This window comes from Ziziphus jujuba, chromosome 9 (genome assembly GCF_031755915.1).
Source record: "Ziziphus jujuba cultivar Dongzao chromosome 9, ASM3175591v1".
Lineage (NCBI taxonomy): Eukaryota > Viridiplantae > Streptophyta > Magnoliopsida > Rosales > Rhamnaceae > Ziziphus > Ziziphus jujuba.
Genome location: NC_083387.1, coordinates 1,718,728 through 1,742,916, shown reverse-complemented (window position 1 = coordinate 1,742,916; position 24,189 = coordinate 1,718,728). Strand labels below are relative to the sequence as shown.

The 24,189-nt window shown below is 33.3% G+C and overlaps 5 protein-coding genes across 6 annotated transcripts; 3 read left to right on the top strand and 2 right to left on the bottom strand.

Moving 5' to 3' along the window:
* Positions 1-1,524: 1,524 nt before the first annotated feature.
* LOC107426241 (protein SEED AND ROOT HAIR PROTECTIVE PROTEIN) lies at positions 1,525-2,831 on the bottom strand. Its single transcript, XM_016036361.4, has 2 exons — positions 2,235-2,831; positions 1,525-2,102 (listed from the first exon to the last, which is right to left on the bottom strand). The coding sequence occupies exons 1-2, from the start codon at positions 2,464-2,466 to the stop codon at positions 1,762-1,764; spliced, it is 573 nt and encodes a 190-aa protein (XP_015891847.3). The 5' UTR covers positions 2,467-2,831; the 3' UTR covers positions 1,525-1,761.
* Positions 2,832-5,792: 2,961 nt separating this feature from the next.
* LOC107426263 (ethylene-responsive transcription factor ERF071) lies at positions 5,793-7,312 on the top strand. Its single transcript, XM_016036383.4, has 2 exons — positions 5,793-6,234; positions 6,332-7,312. The coding sequence occupies exons 1-2, from the start codon at positions 6,054-6,056 to the stop codon at positions 7,126-7,128; spliced, it is 978 nt and encodes a 325-aa protein (XP_015891869.3). The 5' UTR covers positions 5,793-6,053; the 3' UTR covers positions 7,129-7,312.
* A 4,933-nt stretch (positions 7,313-12,245) lies between these two features.
* LOC107426240 (subtilisin-like protease SBT1.5) lies at positions 12,246-14,690 on the top strand. The gene has a single exon (XM_016036360.4). It carries the CDS (start codon positions 12,285-12,287, stop codon positions 14,613-14,615), a length of 2,331 nt encoding a protein of 776 aa, XP_015891846.3. The 5' UTR covers positions 12,246-12,284; the 3' UTR covers positions 14,616-14,690.
* A 1,514-nt stretch (positions 14,691-16,204) lies between these two features.
* Positions 16,205-18,624, top strand: LOC107426273 (large ribosomal subunit protein eL19x). The gene is made up of 5 exons (XM_016036396.4): positions 16,205-16,367; positions 17,135-17,257; positions 17,676-17,989; positions 18,256-18,329; positions 18,411-18,624. The coding sequence occupies exons 1-5, from the start codon at positions 16,256-16,258 to the stop codon at positions 18,433-18,435; spliced, it is 648 nt and encodes a 215-aa protein (XP_015891882.3). The 5' UTR covers positions 16,205-16,255; the 3' UTR covers positions 18,436-18,624.
* A 724-nt stretch (positions 18,625-19,348) lies between these two features.
* Positions 19,349-24,110, bottom strand: LOC107426328 (ethylene response sensor 1). Of its 2 annotated transcripts, XM_048480046.2 has the most exons (6): positions 23,815-24,110; positions 22,040-22,960; positions 21,013-21,381; positions 20,651-20,917; positions 20,324-20,451; positions 19,349-20,080 (listed from the first exon to the last, which is right to left on the bottom strand). In XM_048480046.2, the coding sequence occupies exons 2-6, from the start codon at positions 22,943-22,945 to the stop codon at positions 19,852-19,854; spliced, it is 1,899 nt and encodes a 632-aa protein (XP_048336003.1). In that variant the 5' UTR covers positions 22,946-22,960; positions 23,815-24,110; the 3' UTR covers positions 19,349-19,851.
* Between the last annotated feature and the right edge of the window lie 79 nt (positions 24,111-24,189).

Here is a 24,189-nt window from a genome sequence, read left to right as displayed (position 1 = left end):
TTAATTATATAATTAAACAATTTAATTCTATAGACACTAAGTTGGATGCATGATTGGTGAAATTTTCAATACTTAATGATATTCATGAGTATGCTTACCACGAAGATGAAGCCAATGAGATTGGAAACAGGTAGATACTCATAATATATATATATATATATATATATATACATATATACACACTTCAACAGCAAAAACTCCAAGGTTTTCCTACGTGCATCTAGTATCCTGGACTAAAAGTCAAGCCACAACAATTATTGTTGCTCCACTCCATACCTCACAATTGATTATAGCCTCCATTTGGTGTGGTGATGTATGAAAATATTGTATTCTTTATCTTTTTTTCATTTTAGAACTTTTTTTTTTTTGTTTGATCACTTCATTTTAGAACTAAAAATTTGTTTGTTTCTTTCAATATTTAATGGCAATAATATTCTTTTTTAAATATAATTCTGTATTGTTTGTTTCTGTCAATATTTAATGACAATAATATTCTTTTTTAAATATAATTCCGTATCAACAACATGGAGGTAAAACGGACATAACAATCAATATTTGAGCGAGCGAAATTTGGGAGTAAGCAACCTGGGACATAATCGCTGAATTAAATGGAAAAGTACTTCTGAGTTTTATTTTCCTTTTTTCTTAGACTTTGGTTAGAATAGTTTTTGGAGGGTTAGGAGCATTTCTTTACAATTATCTGAATACTTTTAAAAACAGTTTTCTTGACAAACGTAGCCTTAATAAATTAAATTGGTGTGGGACATAATAGCTTAGTTAAATGGAAAAGTTCTTCTGAGCTTTACTTTCCTTTTCTTAATAAATTAACTTATAACTTAATAAATTTCTTATTCTTCTAAATGCATATTTCTTCTTCTTCTTCTAGTTTAACTTAAATTCATTATACTTCTTCTTTTTAAATCAGAAGTACTTTATATTTATACTCTTCTGCAATCCTTGTTTAATCTGGGACCTTCATATATCCATATGATGCATTACATTGTTTGATAATGTGGCAGGTACTGAGATTAAATTTGAATCTTAGAGTTGTAGATTTGAACATATTACTTAGAAATTTAACCAAAAAAAAAAAAAAAACTCATAAATTTTCATGTATAGAACCTTTAAAATTTGTAAATTGAAGTGTGAATATAAGTTGCGAACAGGTATTGATACCCAATAAATTATAAGTTGTCTATTAATTTGATCAAAGTATTTGAAATTTAGTTAACTAACAAGATGTGCAGATATAATTAATCATTAATATTTTGGAAAAACATTTTCTCAATAGCACAAACGGAACTACTTTCAACATTTGACAAACTTTTCGACAGTACTTGAGAATTGAGATTTCCTGATATTTCCTTAATTTCAAGCTAGCTATGTCCTCTATATTTAAATATCGTAATTAGTTCTTCAAAGCTTGCCGATTACTAGCTAATTAGAGCCGCATTAACTTAATTAAATACTACACAATGTTATTAACAGAAAATGAAAGCAATTCGCAAATTGTTATTAGGACTATAGCTCAAATGTGCACATCGAAGATGACAAACAAATAATATTAATGCATCAGCAGAGCTTATTACACAATCTCTCAAATGGCAGAAAATACAACACAATGAAACTAACAAAATTAACATTGACCAACAAAAACATATTTCCTTCCCTTCCCTTTGCTTAAATTCCCCAGCCCTATATAATGAATATTAAAAAGAAAAAGAAAAACGAGGGCATGATCAATGAAAAAACGTATATGTCTCAGTAACCATTAGGGTCTGGTTTAGGTTCAGAGGTAGTGTAGAAGAAAGCGGGAAGAGAGAAAATCTTCATGTTCTTGTCAAGGAGAGAGCGATATGAATCAAGCTTAACTTGATAGCCAGTAATTCCATTGTTAATATCAGTAGGGAAGTTACAAGTCTTCAATGGAGATTCTTCAAGGATTGCCTTGCAAGCCGTGAGCTTAGTCTTTTCTTCAAGCTCTGAAGCCGAAAGCGTTGCAAAGAAGAAACCTGTGGCGTCAGTTGGACAACTCAAGGTAGATAAAGTTCTCTCGTATCCATTCTTATCCTCAACCAGGCATGTAATCCTTGCCAAAGCTCCTGCGACGAAAATCAATATGTATATAAGAAACTTCTAGCTAATTAAGCTAGACATATATTGGGCAGGGCTTGTATGATAACATAAATTCAAGAACCTATGATTTAATTTTTTTTTCTGTTTTTGTGTTTTACCTTTAAGTGGGAGGTCTTTGATGCCCAATTTGCATGAAATAAAGCCTTGAAAAGCAATTTGATCGGTGGGTAATAGTTCGTTGGTGAGGAGGGGCAGTTTTGGATTGTAATTGTCATTGTCAGAGTAGTCTGATTTTGGTCCTTGTGGAGGATATTGATCATAATTGGTAGCAGAGGCTATTACTAGTAACGAAGAGAGAAGCATAGAAACTAGGAGGCGAGAGAGTGCCATGGCTACAATATTTCGAATGTTTTGGGTGTGAGATCAAAGATGTGATGGTTAATAATGATATTGGGTTGATGGTGTTGGAGATTATTACCTTATTCTTATATAAAGGCCGGGAATAGGGGATAGAATCAAAGAGTATATATATTGCTGATAATTAAGACGTAATTGGTTGCACGATTTTCCAGAGGAATCGAATCCATATTTGTTTGACACTTCCGTTCCATGGACACGTCGCACGTACGATCGTTTATTCCACCAAAAATGCCTTCCACAAACTCTGTTGTTTTGTTATTTAAAACTGCAAGGATTTTCATCAACACACAAAAAAAGAGGGTCAGGGGACTCGAGAATACTCGCATTCAACCAAACCCAACCCATCATCATGCCGCATATAAGTGCTTTGGAGACCTTAAGTGCTAAGATGTGATTCTTCTTTTTACACAACCGCTTTTGCTTTATCCAATTGCATTTTATTATATGATTTTATTTTATTTTATTTTATTTTATTTTATAGATTTTTAGTATATTTCAGTTAAACAATATTAAATTGTTTAGTACACATTAATCGAATTGTTAGCATTGTTCTGTACGTATCAACTAAATAATATTAAGTTGTTCAACTAACCATAACTAACCATATTTTTAATATCAAAACTTGATTTGTTGTTTCTAATAGAAACCAAAAAAAAAAAAAATTAATCTATCCAAGTAAAGTATAATTGTTTTTTAACAAATTTTGTTAAATTGTTTTAAATAAAATTATTTTTGATGAAGAATGTTTAATTAACAAAATATCTAACCTTAAAAAAATTATTAAAAAATTACAAGAAAGTAAAATTATATTTAAAATAATTAAATAATTCATGTATATAAATTATATATACATATGAATATATATATATTTTTGGGTAATTACATACATATGAATATTGAAATTATTTTTAAAGGTCAAAAATACATTGAATCTAATTATTTTAAGATATTTATATTGTTTAGTTAATATATACTAAATAATTTAATATTGTTTAATTAATGTGTTGTAAATAATTTAATATTACTACTAATAACATTTAAGAAAATATAAATAAAATGCGAAATGTTTTCAACCATTCAGCCCAATATATATGGTTTCAACCATTAAGCCCAAGGTCCTCCAAACTGGATTTTAACCCAACTAATTTAAAATGGGCATTTAGTCCAATTAAATCATCTAAGTCCACTCAATTTGGCCGACAACTCAAAAAGGTTTTTAGATTGTTACTAATAAATTAATAATTTAATTCATTTAATTTAATGGAATACAATTTGAAGTCAAATTGAACTTGATTGCTAATCAAATTATATTTGACATATAATCAAATTAAATGCCAAATAACTTAATTATCATGTTACTTTGAATGGTTATGCGCCAGAATCATACATTCGTAATTCTTGGGATAGTTATGAACCTTAATCCAAGAAGAAAATGGATAAGGACGAGCAACACAACAAAACAAAAAAAAAAAAAAAAAAATTAGGATGATGATGATGATGTGGAATGGTATATGAGAATGGTTCCCTAAAACACTCATGGGATATGGTCAAAAATTTGTTATTATAAAAAAAAAAAAAGAAAAAAAAAAAGAAGGTATATGGAAGGATTATATATGATCATAAAATATTGTATATTAGCTTTTTCAATTTGATAGTTTCGTTTGTGAAAGGGTAAAAAAAAAAAATATATATATATATATATATATTTTAATTTCACAACCCTATAATACCCTATCAATCCTGTCACAATCCTATAATATACCCTATCAACCCTGGTTGTAAGAGGGAAGTTCGTGGTTTGGGACCATCTAAACCTTATTTGTATTTGAAAGAAGAAAAAATAAAATAAAACAAAAAATAAAAACTTATGTTTTAATAATTTATTTTAAAGAAATCAATTTCTAGAGAAAATATAATTTTTTTCACGATCATTTTTAAATGTATCATTCTGTTGTTGTGCTGATAAATCTGATTAGCCAATAGGCAAAAAGAAACACCTTTTCCCTCCCGTTCAAAAATATGGATTTGAATCATAAATAAGTGGGGTTGTAGGATGAGTAACTCATTAGCCAAATTTTCTAAAATATTTTTAAATTTCCTAAGTTTTTTTATGCCATTTTTTATCAAATTATTTTTTAGATTCAAAGATCTAAATTTTAAAATAAAATATTATAAAAATTTAAGGTTCAAAATTTCTAAAATCATTGTTTGTAATTTTCAATAATATTTCTTTTGGACCATTTTATCAAATCATTTTGAAACTTTTCGATTTAATCCTTCATCCTTCAAACTCCTAACTTGCTTTCACATCCACTCATACATGTCGGAGGTGAAAAATCGAAGATGAATTGGAGGAAAACAATAAAATAATTAGGCGATTAGTATATAAACATTGATTGAGACGGTCCATAAAATACACATGAGAAATTAAAATATGGAAGGTGGGGTTGGTTCAGTGGTAGTGTTATGGGAACGTTTGGTGTTCAAATAGAGACCAGCTCATCCTTTGACATCCTCCATCGTTACTTGTCAGTCACCCAACATAGACCATGACCATCCAGTTGGATGTATATTCCATGTGCCTTTAGCTGTTTACCGTCCACTGATTTCAGTAATAAAACTTAATATTAGTTGGTTCCTATAAGCATTAATTTGTGTAAAATTTTAATCACCATTGACCCCACCTTTAAACTCTTTCAATTTATGACCAACTCTTTACCAACCCCTTTTCGACTGCCTGTGCAGTTGAATATATAGTCAAATTAATATTAAATCTTTAATACAACGCCAAACACTATCCAATATGGCTTCTTCATAATTCGCATATAATGCTTCTATTTAATATATGTTAAACACAAATGTCAATCTTCCTCTAATTCGAATGTTTGAGGAATAAAATATGATAATAATTGAAAAAACTACAAAACTAATAATAGAATGCGGATAAGGATGGAAACCACTTGGGATAAGAATAAACGAAAATTAAAATTTATATAATTAAAAAGCCGTAATTTTTTTAATAATAAAATAAATGGGGAGTTTTATTATAATTTACTTTTTCCTTCTACTACTACAATTTCAATATTGATGGGAATACGAGGGAGTCCAGTTGGCACATAAAATTGTGGGGGCCAGTGGGGAAGGCCTACCAACGGAGTTGTCTAATGTAAATAGGCCCCATCCGATGTGGCGTTCCACGAGTGGGAAATTCCAGTCACGCAAGTTGACCGGACATACGATATGGTTAAAATAAGCATCGAGCTGTGCAATGCAAGGCAGGTAAATCCGAAGAAATTTCCTTAGAAGGATTCGGTATCTAGGAGGTCCCAGAGCATTTTGGCCGGGTGGCTACAAAAGCCCGCTTCCATCTATTCCTTTCTTCCCCATCCCTAAAACCCTTCCTAATTTTTGATCTGTTTTTTCTACCCTTGTTTGTTTCCATCTTTCTCATCCATCTCTCCCTTTCTGTTTCTACATCTCAGTAGTTCAACAATAATCAATTCTCTCTCTCTCTCTCTCTCTCTCATACAGTTCCCTCAAAACAATCTTGCTTCGGAATGTGTGGCGGTGCCATTATCGCTGACTTTATCCCTCGCAATCGTGGCCGTAGAGTCACCTCTAATGATATATGGCCCAACTCAAGCTTCGCTAAGCTCAACAATGGAATCTTCGACCCCTTTGTCAGCCCATTTAATCACGATGACTCTGCTTTCCCTAAAAGATCCATGCCTTCCTCAGGTACGTCTTCAAGTTGATTTCTTCTATTTTTTCTTTTTTATTTATTAAATTTGTATTTACTGGGTTTGTTGTTTATAAATAAAATAAAATAAAACAGAAGGTGCGAAAACAGAGAAGCCTGCTAAGAGGCAGAGGAAGAATCTGTACAGAGGAATAAGGCAGCGTCCATGGGGGAAATGGGCGGCTGAGATTCGCGATCCACGAAAAGGGGTTCGAGTTTGGCTCGGTACCTTTAATACTGCTGAAGATGCAGCCAGAGCCTACGACAGGGAGGCTCGGAAAATCCGCGGTAAGAAAGCCAAGGTTAACTTCCCCAACGAGGATGACAACTACGTTATTCGTAAATCTCAGCCTAATCAAACCCATTTTCGAAATCCTAATCCTTCCCTGTATCCACCACCTCGCAAGGCTAATTTCAATTCTAGTTTCTCTGAAGGTTTGGATTTTGGGTTTGGTTATGATCTGAATCAGACTGGAACATTTCCCTGCAGCAATGGGTTCAATTCCATGGAAGGTGTGAATCCGACCATGCCAATGGTTATGTCTGGGGATGAAAATTCAGGGTCTGTTTCAGAGGATGGTTATGCTTCAACGGGATTGCTTGGTGGCGGTCAGACCGCCAATAATGGTTGTTATACTGAAACCAAGGTGAAGGAGGAAGAAGTAAAACCGACCAAGCTGGAGATAACTGAGGAAAATCAGGTCGAGAATGAGGTTCAGAAGCTATCTGAGGAGCTAATGGCTTACGAGAACTACATGAAGTTCTATCAGATTCCCTATCTCGATGGCCAATCTTTAGCACCGAACCCGACCCAGCAGGAAAGCCTAGTTGGTGATCTCTGGAGCTTCGATGACGATGACGTTCCTTCATCTGATAACTCAACGGCTCTGTGACGAGCGTCTTCATAATATTTTGCGTCATTTTATTTTGTTTTGTTGGTTGTTTTTGTAAATTGGAGTCGATGATTTTGGTCCGTAAGTAGTTCTTTGTAGAATTTAAGAATTTGATGTTTCTTAATTGTTAGAGACCAAATGAACAACTTTGTGAATTTTAATAATATGAAATTGTATTATTTTATGAGCTCCATTTTGATATTTTTAAAATATCAATATATTTTTCGTTATTCGTTATTTAATTTAGCGGAAGGAATTGCTGGCTTTTTGTTCTTTCTTTTTTTTTTTTTTTTTTTTTTTTTTTAGGGTTGGGGGGGAGGGAGGGTGGGGTGTTGTTTAACATCTTTACCAGCAGTCACTAAACATTACCAAGAAAAGGGATAAGGAAGAATCAAATAGAAGCGGAAGAAAGCGAGAGGGGGCCAAAAAGGGTAAGTCTAGAAGAAGACGGTGTGATTAACGTGGTAGGAGGAAAAGTATGTAAAATGTGGCTAAAATGGACAGGGATTGTCGGAAATGTAAGACTTCAATTTGAGTTTGTAAAATTGTCACATGTCAATACAATTCTAATCGGTTTAAATGTGCCATGTCATCATTCTTAAATAAAAAATATTTTTATTAATTATTAATTAGTATTATTTTTTTATAATTTATAATTTAAAATAAAATAATCAAAATTTACTATCAAAAATTAAATTGCTAAGTGATCATTTATAAATAATTAAAAATGGTGAATATTAATTAAAAATACTTTTTAATAATGTAAGTTTAAGTTTTACAAATTTTTAACATGTAACAAGAAACGTATATTTACATAAAAAAGTAAAAGCATACATGAAATATTTTATATAATTTCTAAATTTTATTGAAAAGAAATTCTCTTACACTGAATGCTAAATTGTATATATTTCGCCTTTTAATTATAATTTCTTTTCTTATCATCTTTGTTTGTCTTTACTTGTTTTATTATTTAATTTTTAATATTACTTAAACATGATTATTAATAGGAAAGTATTATATAGACATATATATATATTATTTTTGTTATACTTTATTCGTTTATTTTAATCAACTTGGAATTCTATTTTAAATAGCCTTTATTTTATTAATTTTATTTTTAATTCTAAATCAGAAAAGAAAACTTCACTAATTTCATATTTAACAATAATAATATAACATAAATATAATCATTGAATCCAATTTTATTAACATGCCACAATTTGACTAATACAGTTGAGATCCTCCACTCATAAGAAAATGGAAAGGATCCTTCTGGCTAAAATGCACATGCAGCACTCGTTGATGCTTGCGTGAGTTGTAAAACCAAAACAGCAGCGCCGCTGGTTTTGAGAGTTGACGAGAATCCGCTTTTCGTTGTTGCAAAACAACGACCGTGGTGGGCGCCAACTGATTCGAGGCTTTGAAACTTGTACTATTTTTTAATGTACTGCGCTTGTACTATTGTATGGTATGTCCTTTTCTTTTATTTTAAATTGTACTGTAAAAAAATAGTGTCTATAACAGTATAACTCCGCGTGGACCTCGTTTAAAAAAAAAAAAAAAAAAATTAGACAAATAAATAAAAGTTTTGCAAGATACATCATATACCCGAACATTACTTGGATTATAAATTTACAGCATCCTTATAAATTTGAAATTCAAAAAATATTTCAAAGAGGAAAAATAAATTTTTATTGAATTATAAAAGGAGGATAATTTTTTTCAAATCAATAATTTTGTGATCACGTGAAAGGCTTACTTACTATAAACCAATTTCGTATAACTTTTAATAAAAACTTAAAAATAATATTTAGTGATTTTTTTTTTTTTAGTGAGTAATAATATTAAACGATATAGACATATACATTTCAGTACTTTGCAAGCTCTCTTTTTTTTTTTTTTTTTTTTTTTTTTTTTTTTTATATTGCATCCTGAAATTCACTTTTTCTTACACACCATTGCATCTTCCTCCTTTTTTTTGATAATTTTGTAACAAATTTATTACATGAATTAAAAAATAATTGTTTAAGATGCAATCTTATATACACTCTTTGATATTTCACATCCTAATTTTTTTTGACATTTTACATCTTAAACTTCATTTTTCGCTATACCATTATAATCCCCTTCCCCTTTTTTGGACTGGCACATGGGAAAAAAAAGAAAAAAGTGGTATACAATAAAATATTATATAATTTAAGGTAAAAAATACAAAAAATGTTAAATAAAAATTTAATTAAAGTAAAAAAAGTTTTTGAATGATACTATTATAATTTAAAGAAGTTTATAAAAAAAATTTAAATGTAATTTTCCTAAAATAAAAAAATCGAAATCTTTACATAACTAGAATCCTAAAAAAACAAATAAATAAAGACCAATAAAAAAAATTTGAACATGCATTACAAAATATTTTATTTAGAAAAGAAAAAGTTTTATAAAAAAATACATATTAAAAATCTTATATGTATGTTTTTTCTAAATAATAAACATAAATATAAAAAACACGTGTACGGGAAAAAAATAATATATTTTATAATAATAATTTTCCGATTTTTAGTTCTAATAAATAACTTATGCTTTTTTATGGTCGTTTTTTATTTAGAATATTTATAACATGTACAAGTTATTATTTAAATATTATAAAAATAAAACGGATATCCAAAAAACCATAAAGAGCAGTAAAAAATTTGAATAAGCATTAAAAATATCATTTTTTTTAAAGCTAACTTTTATAAAAAAAATTATATATTAGAAAAACTTAAAAGTATTTTTTAAAAGAAATAATAAATATAGATATGAAAAAGTACATGTAATGAATAATATAACATAATTTATAAAAATAACCTTTCAAAGTTTTCTTTTAGATTTTATAAATACTTGATTTTTTTTTTATAAGTTTTTACTTTTTTGAATCACTATAATATTCGAATATTTTTTTTTTCAAAAATTAAATTTGGATTCCTTTAAAACTTTGCCAATTTATTAAAAGAATAATAATTCTTTTTAATGAAAAAAATTATTGATTTTTCATTAATTTTTTATTTGAAAAATTTTACGTTTTGTGTCCTAAATTATATAGAATTGAAATTTGCACCCTCATTTTATACCTCATATGTCAATCATATGATAATGATAAGTTTGTTAGGTGTAATGGTACAATGAAAAATGAAGTTCATGATACAAAATGCCAGCAAAAAATTTAGGGTATAAAATGTCAAAACTTGTATAGTTTAATATACATTAGTTCTAATATGGCAAATAAAATTGATAAATATTTTAATAACTCTAACATTATTAAATAATATTTAAAAATATATTTGCACTTGAACATACATTTAAAAAGATAAATAGGATAATAAAAAAAGTAAATATAGTTTTCCATTTTATAAACATTTAAAAATGCATGCCCACTACTTGATCCTACACTTAAATTACACAAGACTTTTATTTTGCAAATATTACAAACCTTGGTGGTTCATTTTGTTAAAAAAGATATTATATTTATATATAAAAGCATAGTACTCTCAATTGGGAATTTAGGAATATTGATGTTTGACAGAAAGAATTATTGTTTATTCAAAGCTAAATATATTTAGTGGTAAAACCATTAGTTTTTCAAACAAAGGCTGAAACCATTATTTTGTCAAACAAAAGTTCCGATTTTGATTTCTTTTATATATACACAAAATGCGTATCTAAGTATATTAATTGACGCCATTTGCATTCAAACTCAGGAATTTATTATGTTCCAAAAAAATAAATCCATTAACTAATTAGTTAATTAATTTTGAAGGTAAGTCTACATAAAATTGGTTCTTGCAAGCAACATATATATTACCATCTATAGAAACTGAGGTATCACAAAACTCATAATGCGTACGCACAGATTTAAAAAGCCTGCTCAATGAGGCACCCTTAATAACATAACCAATTCGATCGTTATGGTCATCAACATTCATTAATTTTGATCATGAATTTTGCAAGGTAAATTGCGCTGTAGGAAGAACTCATCATCAAAAAAATCGGACTACTACTTCCATTTTCCAACAAATTAATATTGGATTCTAAAACTAAATAAAATTATAAAATTTTCACTAGCTAATTTATCAAGTTATCAACGATCCTATATATATATATATATATATATAATTCACGAGGCTTTTGTGCTTTGTGGAAACGATAATGTCAAGTTTACTGCGATTACAATATTCTTAATAATAAATTAAATAATTTAAGAGACAAAAATAATGTTACCCAACAAAATTTAAAAAAAAAAAAAAAAATCAAACAAGTCCAAATTTGAATTTTTATGCAAGTATGGCCTAGCTTTTGGTCTCTTAAAGCTGCTTAGCAAAAGTGGATGCCATTGTTACCATTATTCCCAGCAAGATGTACAAGATGTCATAACCGGGCTTTCCTCGATTGAAGTTTATTAGAAAAACCTTCCAACTATTTTGACACATTTACATCTAAATTTAAACACCATATTAATATTCCACGTCCCTTTCGTGCACATGACCATGTAAGCTCTAATTTAACCACCACAAGTTGAAGCCAAATACGAAATACCACAAAAATTAATAACCATTTATACATGCTGCCAGCTAGCTTTAGAAATCAGAATGCAGGCATGGTACACTCCCTTCCATGCATAAGATAAGCAAGCTCCACCAAACCCCCACTCAGAATGCTAAACTTAGCATATTTCTTTACACCAAATTTCAACGGATCAGACTCTCTCATGATATTCTGCACAGAATGATGACCAAGCTAAAGCTCATCATGTACTAAGCATAAAATAATCCTTAGCATTAATGCACATACTTCCAATATTAAGATATATTATTGATTACCTAATTCTTTCTATGACTGTGCATGGATTAGCCGTAAGTCGTCATGCAAATTCTCGTTCACATCCACTTTTTGATCTAATCCTACGTAGACTTCGTATATCGATCCTTTTCAAACTCTATGATTCTTATCTTAATTAAACACAATTTTCTTTTTTGTCTCTTTCTATCTTACTACGTAGCCTAGTAGCTAGGATGCATTTCGTAACCTCGTTTGTTTTCCAGTACTATAAATACAATCTAATTCTTCCTACAGAAATCATCAGCTCATTAATTTATTTTGTCCCTTTCTTTTAATCTTCTTCAATGGGTTTCCTTTGGGTTATTGTTTATACTCTTTTATTCTCTTTCTTGCTTGTTTCTTGCGAAAGCAATGTCAATGTCACCCAGTGTTTCATTGCCAGCGTCCAAAATGACCTGAAACCGCAAGAGTATTCTGATGCGGAAGATTGGTATAGGTCCATAATTGAGAGTCTGAATTCCTCCAAAAATTATAATATTTCACACTATGTACAAAATACCAATTACTTTCTCTACGTCTACGATACCATCTTCCATGGTTTCTCCGCGAATCTGACAACACTGCAAGCCGAAGAGCTAAAGACACGCCCTGAAATTCTTGCTGTATTTCCTGACAGGGTTCGACAACTTCACACCACTCGAACACCTGAGTTTCTCGGACTTGATGAAACAAGCTGGAGAAATGGCATACTTAACGAGTCCAACTGGGGTTCGAACACCATCATCGGAGTCCTCGACACCGGTGTATGGCCTGAAAGCCGTAGTTTCTACGATGGAGACCTGGATCCAATCCCTTCTCACTGGAAAGGGAAGTGCGATCCAGGAGATGAATTTCCCAAAACCCTATGCAACAAGAAGCTTATCGGAGCAAGATACTTTACCAGGGGCTATATCGAACACTTGGGCGCCAAAGAATACTACATAAAATCAGCACGAGACGGTATAGGCCACGGAACCCACACGGCTTCCACAGCAGCGGGACGACGAGTTGGCAGAGCCTCTTTATTTGGTTATGCACGTGGCACTTCATCAGGAATTGCACCGAAAGCGAGACTTGCTGTCTACAAGGTGTGCGGTTCCAAGGGCTGTTACAATTCTGACATAGTTGCTGCCATGGAATCTGCCATCAAAGATGGTGTCAACGTCATTTCGCTCTCTCTCGGCGGCTATCCAGATTACTATGATACGGACCCCATTGCAATATCCTCCTACTCCGCCATGGACAAAGGCATTGTTGTTTCCGCTTCAGCAGGCAATTCGATCCCTATCGCTGGATCTGTGACCAATATTGCCCCATGGATCACCACCGTTGGTGCAGGCACGCTTGATAGGAATTTCCCAGCTTATTTAACTCTGGAAGATGGCCACGTCATCGCCGGAACTTCGCTGTACACTGGGAAGCATCCGTCGGAGACAAATTACTTTCCGTTGATATACGCCGGATCCGCAGCCAAAGCGAACCAAAGTGTGCAAGACGCGGCTCGTTGCTCCCCTAACACGCTCGACGAAAGCCTCGTACGTGGGAAGATTGTGGCATGTGACTTGGGTCAGATTCCATCGATTGGTCAAGCTCTCGTGGTCAACGAGTCTGGTGGGGTCGCCACGATTATTGCCAACGTGGAGCCAATCGGAGAGGGTTTACGCGCCCATGCATATTTAACCCCTGGGTTGTCAATCACCGAATCAGCCCGTGCGGCGCTTCTTAATTATATTACATCGTCCAATAATCCAAGGGCTACCATTCAATTCCGCGGGACCCTCTTAGGGGTAAAACCGGCACCCATGGTTGGTTCCTTTTCCTCCCGTGGCCCCAACAGCAATTCTCCGTACGTATTGAAACCCGATGTGATTGCGCCAGGTGTCAATATCCTAGCCTCCTGGCCCGATAATCTGCCGCCTTCTTCCATGTCTGGTGATCATAGGCGTACCAAGTTTAACATAATCTCGGGCACATCAATGTCCTGCCCACACGTGTCCGGTTTAGCCGTTTTGTTAAAGGGGGCCCACCCGGACTGGTCTCCGGCGATGATCAAATCAGCTATGATGACCACAGCGTACACGCACGATCAGGACGGTATACCATTGCTGGATGAGTGGCACCGTACTAGAGCTACGGTGTTCGACTTTGGTGCGGGACACGTGGATCCGGAGAGAGCTGTAGATCCTGGCTTGGTTTATGATCTGACGGCGGATGATTATGTGAACTTCCTCTGTGCTTCAAATTACAGTAGCAAACAAATCAAGGTAATTACAGGGAGAGAAGTGACATGTGCTGTTGGGAATGACAGCCCGTGGGAGCTGAACTATCCAGCAATCTCGGTGGTTTTTGGCGGATCCAATTCCACCACAAGGGAGATTTCAGTTACTAGAACAGTTACGCACGTGTGCGATGGTCCATCCACATACGTGGCAAGTGTCATGAACCCAGAAGATGCAACTGTGAGCATTGCACCTGAAAAGATTGCATTCACAAATAAGGGTGAGAAGAGAAGTTTTAGTGTTAAGATTTTGGGCCATGAAGCACGTAGTGAGTCGGGTACTGAGTTTGGAATGTTGACGTGGACCGATGGTAAACATGAGGTGAATTCAGCTCTAGTGGTCAACTGGGATATTTGATTAGTTTAGTAATTCCAAAATGCAATGTTATTTGGACAGAGTAAATTAAATAAAAATGTGAATATTACAAAAAAATTGCAAATCCAATCATTTATTGATGGATGAATATGCCTGCTTACAGTACTTATCAGTTTTTTCTTGTTAATTATATCCAGTTTCTAGGACATGCAATGCTACTTTTCAGCGGTAGATAGCAAACATGGAAATGATATATGTAGCTGTAGCGTTAATGAAACTTTGGAAAAACACATTACTTTAAATTGACAAGGTATTATTAAGTTGCTAGTAATTGAAGCAAAATGCAAAATGCAAAAAGCTATACTCTAGAAAACCAAACTCTATAATAGTCAGATGCTTTCAAATTTTAATTCGAGTAAATATATAATAATTACTGAATAAGACAATAAATTTCGTAACGTTTTAATTGGGATTTGTCAAAATTGTAAAACATTAGCGTGGACACATGGCCAATTTTCCTCATTTGCAGATTTAATATGTTTTCTGGCTTTTTCATTGTTGTCTGAGTTTCAAAGAGAGGTACATTATCCAAGAATGTGTTAGAGTGCATGAAAGGGTTGCCTAAATATCACGTACGTGCATGAGGGTGCATCAACCTACGTCGCAAAAATCACCAACCCAGAAGACGCAATCGTGAGCGTTGATCCTGAAAAGATGGTATTCACAGAGAAGGGTCAACAATGAATCTTTGTAGTCAATTTTGGGTGAAGATGCACGTAGTGTATTGGGTACTGAGTCTGGAATGCTTGACGTGGACGGACTGTAAACATAACGTGAATTCAGCTGTTGAGGTCAACTGGGAGTTTGCTTAATAGGTAATTCCAAATCAAATGTTGTTTGGACAGAGTAAATAAAAAATATCAATTCGAAAATTGCACGTCCTATTCAAATGTTGATGGATGAATTGCTTCCTTAGAATAATTATCAGTTTTCCCTTGTTAATTTGATATTGTTTTAAGGACATATGCAATGTTAGTTTTCAGCAGTAACTAGCAAAATCAGAAAGCGATATATGAGCTTGTGTTTCTATTTAATGAAACTTTGGAAAACCAAATTATTTCAATCGACAAGCTAAGATGCTAGTGATTGAAGAAAACTAAACTCTATAATAATCATATATGCATTCAAATTCTGATTCATTTTGAGTAAATAATAATTAGTGATTACGACAGTAATAAAATTCATAACGTCTTAATTTATACTTAATTAAAAAAAAAATACTATGTCAAACACAAAGATTAAGAAGTTATCAAAACTGAATAAAAATAAATAAATAAATAAATTCAACCCGTGACAGACTCGGAATTCAAAACTTAAAAAGTGAACAAGTGGGGTCTGGACTAGTGTGTGGCCTTTTGGAGACACATGGCCCAATATGATAACTGGACCGTGTGAGATCCTGCTATTTGAGGCCCATCACCCAAATAATAAAGAAAACGTGGACAGATCGTATGCCGTTAGTGTCCAAATCTAAAATAATGCCCGAAGTGGATCAACCGTCCGTCTAGAAACCCTAGCGCCAAACATCTTGTTGTTTCCTCGATATATAAAAGCTTCTCTTCCACAAAGCTCATCCTTTACTGCTAGAGCAGTTGCCAAGCCACAGGGAGAGAAAGAGAGAGATGGTTTCGCTGAAACTGCAGAAGCGGCTTTCCGCTAGTGTTCTCAAGTGCGGCCGAGGCAAAGTTTGGCTGGACCCCAATGAAGTCAATGAAATCTCCATGGCTAACTCACGTATGTTCACTCTATATCAGTTCATTTTTTTCATATTTTGCATTATTATTATTTTTTATTTGTTTTGCGATTTGCTCTTGTTTCCGATCCATTCTCTTTAAGTTTGATTAGTCGCTGTTTCTTGCTTAGAGTTAGTGTCCGTTTAAAAAGAAATGAAGAAGTCTGTGTCCTTATGTAGTAATTATTTTGTTTGGTTTCTAACTAGCCAAATGGGTGTGTCTTGATATAAAATCTCTTTTTAATTGGAGCTAGGATTTGATTGTTGACTGCTTTGCCCGTCTGAATTTCACACAGCTTTAATATTTGGTTAAATATATAAGATTGACCATGGAAGATTGTAAAGTTCGATCCAACTGTTATATATCTATGCATATATATATATATATATATTCATCTGAAGGGTGTTTGAATTTATGATCAGCTTTTATGTTGAACAGCTCTTTAATTTTAAGTTAATGTAAAGGTTTCATTTTTACTCTGGCTTCTGGTTTATCTCAAGCGCTTGGTTTGTTAAATGTGATTAAATTTGTATGTACAGTTCAAGTTCGTGTTATTATTGATTAGTTGAAAATAAAATAGTAATGTTATCTTCTTATGTTTAAAATTACGTGGTTACGAGGAAATAATATTCGTTTGAATTTAAATATGGATGCTGTTTTGATGGCATAGATTCCATGGTACCTCATTTGGATTTTTTCTCCTTTTTCTTTAGCATATTAATGATTCTGATGTTATGGGGCTCTTTATGCTGTGATTGCTGAATGCAGGCCAAAATATTAGAAAGTTGGTCAAGGATGGTTTCATCATCAGAAAGCCAACCAAGATTCACTCTCGTTCTCGTGCCCGCAGAATGAAGGAGGCAAAGAGAAAGGGACGCCATTCAGGATATGGTAATTTAATTTTTTGTAGTTATGAGAAGTGCATACTTGGGTTGAAGTAGGATGAAATTGAACTGGGATAAATATGGATAATTGCACTTTGCTGTAATTTGTCTACAGTCTCTTTTAATTGCATATACTACATGCAGAGTATCTACACATGAGTGCAATATTTAGTAGCCAACTTTTGGTGGAATCCAAGTCAGATTTCTGGTAATTATAAATAAGTAAACTGCCTAATACAACCATGCAAGTAAATGGATATCTTGTGAATCAGCTCTAATAGTAATCATTGGCACATACTTCAAAGCAGTTATAGATTTGCTTAGCTCAAATTAGTTCTGGGTGGCATTTTTCTGTTGGAATTGAAGCACCAATTGTGTATGATATGCATGCTAATGAACCTTTTTTTCTTTCTGAATTCATTTAGGTAAGCGTAAGGGTACAAGAGAAGCAAGGCTGCCAACAAAAATCTTATGGATGAGGAGGATGCGTGTTCTGAGGCGCTTGCTTCGCAAGTATAGAGAGGCCAAAAAGATAGATAAGCACATGTACCATGACATGTACATGAAGGTTAAAGGTAATGTGTTCAAGAACAAACGTGTTCTAATGGAGAGCATTCATAAGTCAAAGGCTGAGAAGGCACGAGAGAAGACTTTGTCCGATCAGTTTGAGGCTAAGAGGGCTAAGAACAAGGCTAGCAGGGAACGGAAAATCGCTAGGAGGGAGGAACGGCTGGCTCAGGTATTGCTATTATATTCTGTTACATCTGAGGCTTAAGTAAATGACTCTCTAGGAATATGAATGTTGTTACAATCTGTTCATAGAAGTTCTGGGTTTCATTATGTGAAATTCATTCAGGTGAGGTGCAATGGGGGGCAATGGCTGTCCATTTTTATCTTAGTCATTGAAATTTCTTATGGACTCAACTTTCCATTAGAGATAAGTGGATAAAAACTCGCCTAAATCTATGTTCTTGCATTTCTAATCTTTTTTATTTTATTACGCAGGGGCCACCTGGAGAGAAGTTACCAGCAGCCACACCTACTGCCCCTGCTGTTACTGCTGCATCTCAACCTACACAGTAAGTGCATTCAATACAAAATGTATATTTGAGATGCTCTTTGTTGTGTCTTTTGATTAAAGTGCTTTGTTGTTCTTGCAGGGGATCTAAGAAAGCCAAGAAGTGAAATCTTTAAGAAAATGTACCAGAGAGGATATATGACTTTAGATGGTCCATGTTCCCTTGTCTCTTTGCTAGGGGTAGTTTTGAAGAGTCGATGTTTGTTCTTTGTTTTAAAGTACTTTACATCCTAGATGAAAATTGTTTTAAATTCTCTGTACTCTGCATAATTTTAATTTATTTATTTTGTTACTTATTGATTGGTTTTTTGGGCTTCTTTTTCTAGTTAATTTGATACTTTGAGTTGCGATCGAATCACAGTATTTGATTTATGGAGATGTTGTGGGTGAAATACATGTGATTCTCAGTCGATTTGCTGAAGCCTGAAGCTAAATCCTGAATGTGCAGAATATCTAAAATAAAAAATTAATAGAAAATTTACAATTTGTCAAAAGGGGTTTTTTTTTTTTTTTTTTTTTTTTTTGGGTTTTTCCTTCCCCTTTTCGGACGATAGTTGTCAAAGATTGAGAACGGTATTCTTGGTGAAAAAGGGGATCTTTGTATTTAGCACTAAAATTTGATTCACTTTTGTTAACGAAAATGTGTATTTTGAAATGCGATTAAACGAAATCGTTATATTTTTGGTTGGAGTGTTATGTGTATAATATTTGCTAATCCATTAAATTTAACCCCAAAAAAAAAAAAAAAAAAATACTTGCTAATACAGTAAGTTGTTTTCAACGCTTGGCTTTGTTTTTCAAAATTTCGCGTATTCGTGAACTTGGCTTCCACCCTGAAATATGGTTCGTTGCGGAAGGAGGAAGTCTATAAATGAGAAAAAAAGGAAAAGGCGAAAAAAAAAAAAAAAGAAAAAAAAAAAGAAAGGAAAAATATTGAGTTAGGCCAAATAAGTTACAATAGTTATTTTTCAGAAATATTATAGAGGTCATCTTAGTGAGAGAAGACAAAGGCATGCAATGTAAATAAGATTGATTTTTATAAATAGATATAATTTGCTATAATTATTTGAAATTACAATAATAAAATAGAAAATAATAGTAAGTTTCCTTTTACGGTGTCTTTTTTCCACGTCCTAACGTAATATTATTTTAGCAGAGATGTCCTATGGCGTCCACTTTTCTCTTTTTTTTTTTTGTTTTTTGTTTTTTGTTTTTTTTTTATATTTTTATTTCTGATTTCTACAAAAGAATGATTATTTATTTATTTTTGCCTAATCTAGCAATTTTCCTGGCTAATCCAAAGAAGAAAAACAAGGTGGAAACTAGACAAAAAGAATTATTATGTGTCGAAGATACCATCAACAACGCACTTGTTGCATGGTTAGCAGGCCTTGCCTTGATCCCAAAATTATGTACAGGGTCTGCTGATATTCGTATAGTGCTTTGCTAGAAGCCCCAATTACTACACAACAAAATCCCCCCATATGGAACTAATATTCCATGATGTACACCCTCATTGCCACTCAAAGACTTCTTTGATAACGTGGATGAGAGAAACGTAATCCATCACCATCTCTGAAGATTGCTTTATGTCCAACTAGATCGCCGCTACCATGATTTGGTCGTCCTTTAGGTGCTGCTACCTGTTGCTCATTGTTGCATATGCCGAGTTTCACAATAAACGTAGCAGTGCTCCCTCTGTCAATTCCCTCGCTTTCAATCCATATATGACCTCCCATGAGATTTACGAACCTAATTCCAACAATTTCAATGACTCAGTTTAGAAAGTAATAAACAAGCTCAGCATAAGACATTAGCATTTAGTGTATCACAACTTCGATTACATGGAGGGTCAATGCCCTATCGAAAATTGGTTAAAAGTAAAACCATCTTCAAAGAGTTTGCACATCTACCTACTGCGGTTAAAAGAGGCAATTAAAGAAATAATTTCTAGGAGAACCATCTTTGAAGGTAGGATTTAGAATTTCTATTTACCGTTTAGAAATGGCAAGTCCGAGTCCAGCACTGCCATTGATCTTACTTGATCCACTTCGGGGCAGAGCAAACTTGTTGAAAAGATTTGGAATATCTTGATGGGAAACTCCACAACCAGAATCCTTAACCTGCAGCAACAGAAATGGAAAGGATCAATAATGAACATGACATAATGAAGCACCTAGAGGAGTTAGACCCAGGCGAGGCAGTGGCTCATAAAGTAAATAAAATTCCTTGTAATCACCAAATCATACTTCTAAACATAAAAAGTGAAGTCTGAAACATCATGAAAACACAATTTTCTCACTGTAATGCATAGATATTAACCTGAACTTGAACATAGAAGTGGCCTTCACTTGATACTGGGTAAAATTCAGGAGGTCGCCACTCTCTTATAGATTCTGGTTTTGCAATAGATGCTATAATTGAAACATAACCTGCTTTTGTAAACTTCACAGCATTACCGACAATATTTAAGAGAGTTTGCATGAGTCGTTTCTCATCACCAATAGCAGAGAAAGGTAAATCTGGGGCCAGAATCAGAGTCACTGGTAACTTTTTTACAGATGCAACTGGTTTAATCAAATTAACAACCTGCCATTAGAAGATTTTGCATGTAAGTGCCGTAAAAACAAGGCTTTTTAAGAATTTATTTGTCTATGTTGAAGTCCAGAACATTGAATGGTTACCTCTCTGAAAACTCCATGAAGGTTGAATGTTCCAATATCTAATTCCAAGCTTCCATCTTCAAGTCTAGAAAGATCTAAAACATCATTAATAAGGGTTGCCAAAAGGTTACTACTTTTTAATACTGTCTCTATCATAACCCTTTGCTCTGGAGTTAGGTCAGTCTCTAAAAGAAGTGAAGACAATGCAATGATTGCATGCATCGGAGTTCTCATTTCATGGTTCATGACTGAAAGGAAATCATTGCGAGCATGGATTGCTGTTTCTGCTTCTCGTCGAGCTCGATCTAAAGCAAGATTCTGGTCCACGAGCTGCTGACGGGCTCGCATAGACTCTTCCAAGATAGCTGCATGTGAAAGAGCAACTGCGACCTATGTGAAAAGAATGTTAAATCAGCATTAATTGAATATTATTCTGGGAACTGTTTCTTCAAATGCATTTCGCATATTAGGTAAATGTTTCATGAATTAGAAGTTAGAAATAAAATGGATTATGATCAGAAAAACAGAAGAGAGGAACACAATCAGTGAAAAACAAAGAGATGGAAAATTATTCAAATCAAGAAAGAAAAACCTATAATTAAAGTCCAGCTTCATAGCTATAACCAGACATTGGAATTTCACAGGAGTAAAAAGAAGGATAAGGAAAAACTATGGCATAATTAACAACCAAACATTCCGAAGACTTAAAGTACTTCCATTAGTTTCTTTCTCACCCTCATTAAGAGGGATCTGAACTTAGAACCTATCTTAACAACAACAACTGAATCTTTTACCTCTCTAGCCCAAGCCCAAGTAAACAATTTTCCTACAAACTTTTTTAGTAAATATGTATATCATGAAGGAATAAATGTCAATTGATATCTTCCATAACACAAGTCATGGAAATTAATGGCGGAATACTATACAATTAATCCAAGAACTAAAAAGCAACTAAAACTTAATTTTATGCAAGCATCAGGAAAGAAAAAAAAGTGATCCAATATGACATCTAATACAGCGGAAAACAAAAAGGAAAGAAGCAAAGAACCTGGTCTGCAACAACATCAACAAGTTCTAATTCGTAGTCCCTCCATTTTCTAGCACCATCCGTTGGAAGAATCAAAACCATGATTGCATAGCTTTTTGCAGAGAGATCAGGCCAATCATTCATTTGGAAATTTGAGAGATTTAAAAGTGGTACCCGCACAGCGACAACCTCTGGTGGCACGTATCTTCCCACAAGTGGTCTGATTCTTGCCAGTGGGCAGGTGTAGGGAATACGCATTGCTTGAGCACTATTGAAAACTTCATTGACTATGGGAAGGTTTATTGGGACAGACGACCCAACTTGAATTTGGTAATTTAGAGTATGAGAAAGTTGTAGATTTGAACCAGTTTCGGATGGCATCCACAATGCACATTCCTCCAGGCCTAAAGTCCTACCAAGCTCAACAAGAGTGGTGTTCAATATCGTATGTCTGTTGAGTGTGCTTCTAATTTCGTGAGTCAGCATTCTAACATGCCTTCCAGTTTCTTCTTGAGTCAGAATAATGCCCATCTCCCTGTCAAGCTCTTCAGCCTTGTTCTTCAGAAACAATTCCCGAGTTTTGACACTTAACAAGTCAGGTATAATGTGAACAAGCATTAATGCAGTTGCACACGAAACTATAGCACATGAAATCTTTGCAACTGTCATCACCACAGCAACAGCTTTAGAGTGCATAGAGAACGTCCACAAATTTATGAAGTGGGTTGCTCCACAAAGGACAATGAAAGCACCAAACTGCATAAGCACCCATCTGTAGGGGAAGAATGCAGATTTTTGAACGAAATATATAAGCTCCAGGGGAATGGAGAAATATGCAAGGGCGATTAAGATGTCGGATATGTATTGATATTTCACCAGAAGTTCATCAGGGGGCCATTGTGTGTCAATACAATCACAGGACTCCATTCTGTCTTAATAGATCTGAGAATGACAGAAAATAGATTTATAACAGCAAACAGTCAGAAAATTTAACAAAGTAGATATAACTATTCTAAATATAAACCTTCTATAAAGTCTGTCCTCGCTTACAGAGTGGATATATTTGTAATTACTTGAAGATAATCTTATGCAATTATACAAAGTCGTTTATCTTGAGTAATTAAATGGTAGTACATTAAAGTTAAACTATCATTATTTACTTAGCCTTAGGACCTCACATGTTTCAGCATAAGCAATTCCATGAAAAATGCTTTGATCTTCGAGCATGTTCCAAGGACGTTCTTTACAGAACGTTGTTGTTTCAATTAAAATCACAGAAATATCTTCTTTTTTCACCGAAATATTCTCAAAACAATTATAATAAGACATGGTTTTCATCAACATTAGAAAGAAGATTTTTTATCATTATTATTATTATTATTACTATTAAATAAAAAATTGAAAAAGCCTTGGAAGATAATAATCCCACTAAAAATTCACTCATAGTTTATAAATTTACAAATGATATTTTTTCCCGTTAATCGTTGATAAAGCTAAAAGATTTTCACTTTTTACGCAAATAAATGAGGCTAATCACAAAATTTTCAGAAAAATTAAAAATTTTGACAATAAAGTAAGATTATTTTAACAAGTTGAGTTCCAAAATTAGTTAAACATAAGCAGCTAAACCTCCAAAGTATATAAATGAAACGAGAACCCAATACAAACGCATAGAGAATACCGTCATTATAAGCTTATTCATCTACATAAAACATAAAAAGAACCGGAAAAAAAAAAAAAAGGAACAACAAAAAAAAATAATATTATATATATATATATATATTTTTTTTTATTACCAAGCTAAGAAGACAGAGTGAAGGGCCAGAAATCAATTAGTAAGCATTGAGCAGATGATCTGATCCATATGCTGGTTTTGCTAAGACGGGACGTGGTTGGCGTTGAATAGCATTTGAAGAAGAAGAAAAAGAAGAAGAAAAGAAGTGGCGGATGCCAAATGAAGAGTAAAATGGAAGGCTTTGCTGAAAAGAGAGAGAGAGAGAAAAGAAGCAAATTGGCAAAAGCATCACGGACAAGAAGGCGACGCACGAATTCATAGAGCCCCTTGTACGTGCCGTGGACTTGGTTGGAACTTGCTTTTTTTTTTTTTTAATTTATTTAATTTTTGAATACGATACTCGGATTGGAACTTGAATTTTTTAGATTTTCAGATA

Excerpts from the sequence above, each read along its gene's own strand:
- LOC107426328 (XM_048480046.2), bottom strand. The coding sequence starts at position 22,945 with ATGGAGTCCTGTGATTGTATTGACACACAATGGCCCCCTGATGAACTT. Across the intron at positions 21,382-22,039 it reads TTGATGTTGTTGCAGACCAG|GTCGCAGTTGCTCTTTCACA; the intron begins GTTCTTTGCTTC and ends CTTTTCACATAG. Across the intron at positions 20,918-21,012 it reads TTCATGGAGTTTTCAGAGAG|GTTGTTAATTTGATTAAACC; the intron begins GTAACCATTCAA and ends TTCTAATGGCAG.
- LOC107426263 (XM_016036383.4), top strand. The coding sequence starts at position 6,054 with ATGTGTGGCGGTGCCATTATCGCTGACTTTATCCCTCGCAATCGTGGC. Across the intron at positions 6,235-6,331 it reads AAGATCCATGCCTTCCTCAG|AAGGTGCGAAAACAGAGAAG; the intron begins GTACGTCTTCAA and ends AAAATAAAACAG.
- LOC107426240 (XM_016036360.4), top strand. The coding sequence starts at position 12,285 with ATGGGTTTCCTTTGGGTTATTGTTTATACTCTTTTATTCTCTTTCTTG.
- LOC107426241 (XM_016036361.4), bottom strand. The coding sequence starts at position 2,466 with ATGGCACTCTCTCGCCTCCTAGTTTCTATGCTTCTCTCTTCGTTACTA. Across the intron at positions 2,103-2,234 it reads CAAAGACCTCCCACTTAAAG|GAGCTTTGGCAAGGATTACA; the intron begins GTAAAACACAAA and ends TTTTCGTCGCAG.
- LOC107426273 (XM_016036396.4), top strand. The coding sequence starts at position 16,256 with ATGGTTTCGCTGAAACTGCAGAAGCGGCTTTCCGCTAGTGTTCTCAAG. Across the intron at positions 16,368-17,134 it reads AATCTCCATGGCTAACTCAC|GCCAAAATATTAGAAAGTTG; the intron begins GTATGTTCACTC and ends TGCTGAATGCAG. Across the intron at positions 17,258-17,675 it reads GGGACGCCATTCAGGATATG|GTAAGCGTAAGGGTACAAGA; the intron begins GTAATTTAATTT and ends GAATTCATTTAG.